This window comes from Microtus ochrogaster, chromosome X (genome assembly GCF_000317375.1).
Source record: "Microtus ochrogaster isolate Prairie Vole_2 chromosome X, MicOch1.0, whole genome shotgun sequence".
NCBI lineage: Eukaryota > Metazoa > Chordata > Mammalia > Rodentia > Cricetidae > Microtus > Microtus ochrogaster.
In genome coordinates this window covers 59,583,334-59,588,196 of record NC_022026.1, presented here as the reverse complement: position 1 = coordinate 59,588,196, position 4,863 = coordinate 59,583,334, and the positions used below count along the sequence as shown (strand labels likewise).

The following is a 4,863-nucleotide window of genomic DNA, read 5'->3' as shown; positions in this document are numbered from 1 at the left end:
ACGTGCAGTAGGATCAAAAACCCATTGCCATTGTTCTTGAGTTTTCAGTAGTCCTCATTGTCCGCTATGTTCAGCAAGTCCGGGAAGATATATTCTTTTATGTTTGGATAGAATATTCTATAGATGTCTGTTAAGTCTATTTGAGTCATTACATCTGTTAGTTCCCTTATTTCTCTGTTAATTTTTTTGTCTGACTGACCTGTCCAGTGATGAGAGTGGTCTGTTGAATCTCCCACTATTAGTATATGGGGTTTAATGTATGATTTAAACTTTAGAAGTGTTTCTTTTACATATGAGGGTGCCCTTGTATTTGGGCATAGATATTCAGTACTGAGATTTTCTATTGATGTATTTTTCCTGTGACTAATAAAAAATGTCCTTCGTCTCTTTTGATTGATTTTAGTTTGAAGTCTATTTTGTTAGATCTTAGAATATATCAGCTTGTTTCTTAGGTCCATTTATTGGAAAAAAAATTCCCAACCCTTTCTCTGAGGTGATGTCTGTCTTTGAGGTTGAGGTGTGTTTCTTGTATGCATAAGAAGGATGTATTCTGTTTTTGCATCTAATCTGTTAGCCTGTGTCTTTTTAAAGATGAGTTGAGTCTCTTTATATTAAGGGATATTATATTATTTATATTGAGGGATATTAATGACCAGTGATTGCTATCTCCTGTTAATTTAGTTTTCATTGTTGGTGATGTTAATTTGTGTGTTCTTCCCTTCTTTGGAATTTGATGCTGTGTGATCAACAGTTTTCTGTGTTTTTGTTGATGTAACCAATTTCCATGAGTTGGAGTTTTCCTTCTAGTATTTTGTATAGGGCTGATTTTGTGACTAGGTATTGGTGAAATTAGTTTTGTCATGAAATATCTTGTTTTGTCTTTCTATGGTGGTTGAAGGTTTTTCTGGGTATAGTAGTCTGGGCTGGCATCTGTGGTCTCTTAATGTCTGCATAATGCTTGACCAGGACCTTCTGACTTTCTTTGTCTCCATCAAGGAGTCAGCTGTGATTTTGATAGGTCTACCTTTATATGTTACTTGGCCTTTTTCCTTTGCAGCTTTTAATATTTTCTCTTTATTCTATATGCTTCATGTTTTGATTGTATATAGCAAGGGGACTTTTTTGTTGATGTAGTCTATTTGGTGTTCTGTAAGTTTCTTGTATCTTCATAGGCATAGCTTTCTTTAGGTTGGTAAAGTTTTCTTCTATGATTTTTGTTAGATATATTTTCTGTGATTTTGAGTTGAACTTTTTCTATACCTATTATTCCTATGTTTGGCCTTTTCATGGTGTCCCATATTTCCTGGGTATTTTGTGTTAAGCTTTTGTTAGATTTAATATTTTCTTTGACTGAGGAGTCTATTTCCTCTATTGTATCTTCAGCACTTGAGATTCTCTCTTCTATCTCTTGTATTCTGCTGTTTATGCTTGTATTTGTGGTTCCTGATCATTTTCTCATGATTTCTGTTTCTATAATTCCCTTGGCTTGTGTTTTCTTTATTGTCTCTATTTCAGTTTTCAAGTCTTGAATAGTTTCTTTCCAATGTTTGACTGTCTTTTCTTGGTTTTCTTTAAGGAATTTGTTGATGTCTCCCAATATTTTGTTTGTCTTTTCCTCCATTTCTTTGAGGGTATTTCTCATTTCCTCTTTAAGGGCCTCAAACATTCTCCTGATATTTTTTTAGGTCATTTTCTTCTGCTTCATCTATATTTGGTTGTTCAAGTCTTGCTGTTGTAGGGTCACCAGATTTTACTGGTGTCATGTTGTTCTTTGTTGTATTTAGTGTGTTATTACCTTGTCTACCCATCTTTTTCTCTAGTTGGTGTAGTTGGGGCTCTCTGTGCCTCTGGTAATCAATTTTCCAGGTGCCAGTGGATCAAAGATTCAGATGATTGCTCCTCATGGTGCAGTCAGTGCCATGGTTCCAGTTATCCCATTGGTCACTCTGTGTTCCTGGAGGTCACTTAGCACTACTCGGGTTTGCTCTCCTTCTGTGGAGTTCACTGTCTCAGGCCTGCTCTGGCCTAGGTTGCTGGCTCAGACCTGTTTCTGTAAATGTCCCTGGCCTGGATCTGCTCCTGCAGAGGTTCCTGTTTTGTAGTTGGTCCCACAAAGATCTCTGGCTCCAGTCTACTCTTTTGTAGGTCCCATACTTGAGTGTGCCTGAACCAGCAGAAGACCTGGCTCAGGCCTACTCCCTCAGAGGTCTAAGACTCATGCCAGGACCCACAGAGGTTTCTGGTTCCTTCCTACTCCCTCAGAGTTCCCAGACTCATGCCCAGACTGGCAGAGGTCCTGGCTCAGATCTAGTTCTTTGGAGGTTCCAGACTCACTCCAGGACCCACAGAGGTCTCTGGATCCTGCCTACACCCTCATAGGTTCCAAACTCATGCCTGGACCTGCAGAGGTCTCTGGCTCCAGCCTACTCCCACAGTGGTTGCTCCCCTGTACCTGCTCCTGTGGAGTTTGCTATGTCTGCTTAAAGTTTATATATTAAGTAAATTAAATTCATTCATTGTGCTCATGTTATAAAACTTATTTACCCATTCTTGCTTCCAAAGTTTGTTAACAACAAAAGTATAATATTTCAGAATAAACCAAATTGACAAATAGTAAAAGTTTATGCTAAAAGTGAAGGTACTCTCGGTATCTAGTAGAGAATAAAATTGAAATAGAATTTTTTGCATTATCTTTAATAGACTCAATAGGATTACATATAGTATATTCTATTATAATAAGATGTATCACTGATTATAAAAAACCGTATCTATAGAAGATAAACAAGAATATGTGATATGAAAATGCATGCTATTAACCTTAAAGAGCAATACACCAAAGTTGCAGGTAATATTAAAAAAGATAGGAAGGCCCATGTAGACAGAACACATCCATAGGCCTGCCTGGGTCATCACAGTGGCCATGGCTGGATGAAAGCATCCACAGGCCTGCCCAGCAGTGCGAGACATCAGGCAGATAGGCACCATTATAATGAACAAATATATGTGATGTGGGAGTGTCATATATCCGTTGCTTTCATTGGTTAATTAATAAAGAAACTACTTGGCCTGATAGGTTAGAACATAGGTGGGTGGTATAAACAAAACAGAATGCTGGGAGGAAGAGGAAGTGAGGCAGACGCCATGCTTCTGCTCTCCAGGGCAGACATGCTGAATCTTTCCTGGTAAGACTGGTGCTACACAGATTACTAAATATGGGTTAGGCAAGATGTAAGAATTAGCCATTAAGAGGCTAGAACTAATGGGCCAAGCAGTGTTTAAAAGAATACAATTTGTGTGTTGTTATTTCGGGTAAAGCTAGCCGGTGTCTGGGAGCTGGATGGCAGGAATGCAGCCCTCAGCTCCTTTCTACATATATGGTGGAGAAATGGAAGAGAAGCAGAACAGTTCATATGCTGTGAGAAGAGACAGAACTGTGAAGAAACAAAGGTTGAGGAACAGGCTGATGTGGAAGAGCTGCTCGCCACCTGGGGCCATGGTGACATCCAGGCCCAGGCTTCTGTCAAGAGCTATGTCTGGGTCCATGGTTCTACCCTACCGGGGGTCCATATTGACCTTTGTATCCCATGTTGACACCAAAGGCCACATGGATGCTTAGGGTGTGAGTCACCATCTGTGACCATGTTGGTATCTTAGAACTATGCCTTTAGTTTCCTTTTTTAGTAGTAGAGAACAATTCCAGGGTCTTACATATGCTAAGTGAATATTCTATACTGAGCTCAAGAATTGTTTTTAACAAGCTTGAAGGAGATCTTGGGGCATGCTTGCAAAAGGTTCATAGCTAAAGAAGTTAAGAATCACCTATAAGTTATTTTTCAATATTTTCATTCTTTTTACTTTTCCATTTCTGTAGAGATCTCAGTCCTAATAAAAGAGCCAATAGATTGTTCAAGCTATCAATAGTACAAACGTGCACACAAGACCCTTGTCTTTCTAGGAAGAAAGAAGTGGGACTCACTACACATTGTCAGTTCTTTTGTAAGACTTATTTTGTCTTTGTAGGCAATGTGAGCAAATAATATAAAGTTTAAGAAGGTTTACAATGAAAACAATTCTCTACTATTACCTTCCTGCAGATATTCAATCTAGCATTTCTTTTTTTTTTTATATATATATCCAAAATGTGTTTATTGGGATGGTTCCCACTCATCTTGAATCCGGTGCTTCAGTGCTGCTTCCTCCTGAAGGAGCATCCTTCTGTCAGTCTTGCTTTCCCGCCTGTAGGCTGACAGAGGACAGTGGAGCAGCCAACACACAGGACTACCGTCTGTGCATGGCTAAAGACCGTGGTGATTTTATAGCATCCTGGGCACTTCACATCCATAAAGTAGGAATTGGGACTCTGCACCAGGCGCTTTTTCTTGTGTTTCCTCTTTTCCTCCTCTGGAGAGGGATGAAGGAGATCCTTTGCGAGAGGCATGTTCTCGTAGGGAGGTCGTCACCGCCGGAAAGGCTCAATCTAGCATTTCTTGTGTAGCCTTCTAGTATTATCCTATATAGACACAAGGATGTAAATACCTGCATAAATTTAGGGGGGAGTGACAGCATAATTTACTCTTAACTATTTTTACAGGTATGTCTTAGAAATTCTCTCATGCACTACATGTATATGTATATTAATCTCTCTTATTTTTAATAGTGGCATAACATTCTATTGTTATATGTGTATTTGTGTTATATGTATATGTATTCTTTGACCTATTCTCTCCTTACAGATATTTAGATTATTACAAATCTTTTACTAATACAATAAAGCCATTATGAATATCTTTGAATACATGATAATTTTCACATAGGTCTATGTTTTGGAAAGCTCTTAGAGTATGATTATTGCTGTGGTGGTTT

General features: G+C 38.6%; 1 protein-coding gene across 1 annotated transcript; it reads right to left on the bottom strand.

Moving 5' to 3' along the window:
• Positions 1-4,109: 4,109 nt before the first annotated feature.
• LOC101986190 (40S ribosomal protein S27) lies at positions 4,110-4,468 on the bottom strand. The gene has a single exon (XM_005358933.2). It carries the CDS (start codon positions 4,436-4,438, stop codon positions 4,184-4,186), a length of 255 nt encoding a protein of 84 aa, XP_005358990.1. The 5' UTR covers positions 4,439-4,468; the 3' UTR covers positions 4,110-4,183.
• Positions 4,469-4,863: the final 395 nt, after the last annotated feature.

What these genes read in the sequence shown, in the direction of transcription:
- LOC101986190 (XM_005358933.2), bottom strand. Translation starts at nt 4,438, where the DNA reads ATGCCTCTCGCAAAGGATCTCCTTCATCCCTCTCCAGAGGAGGAAAAG.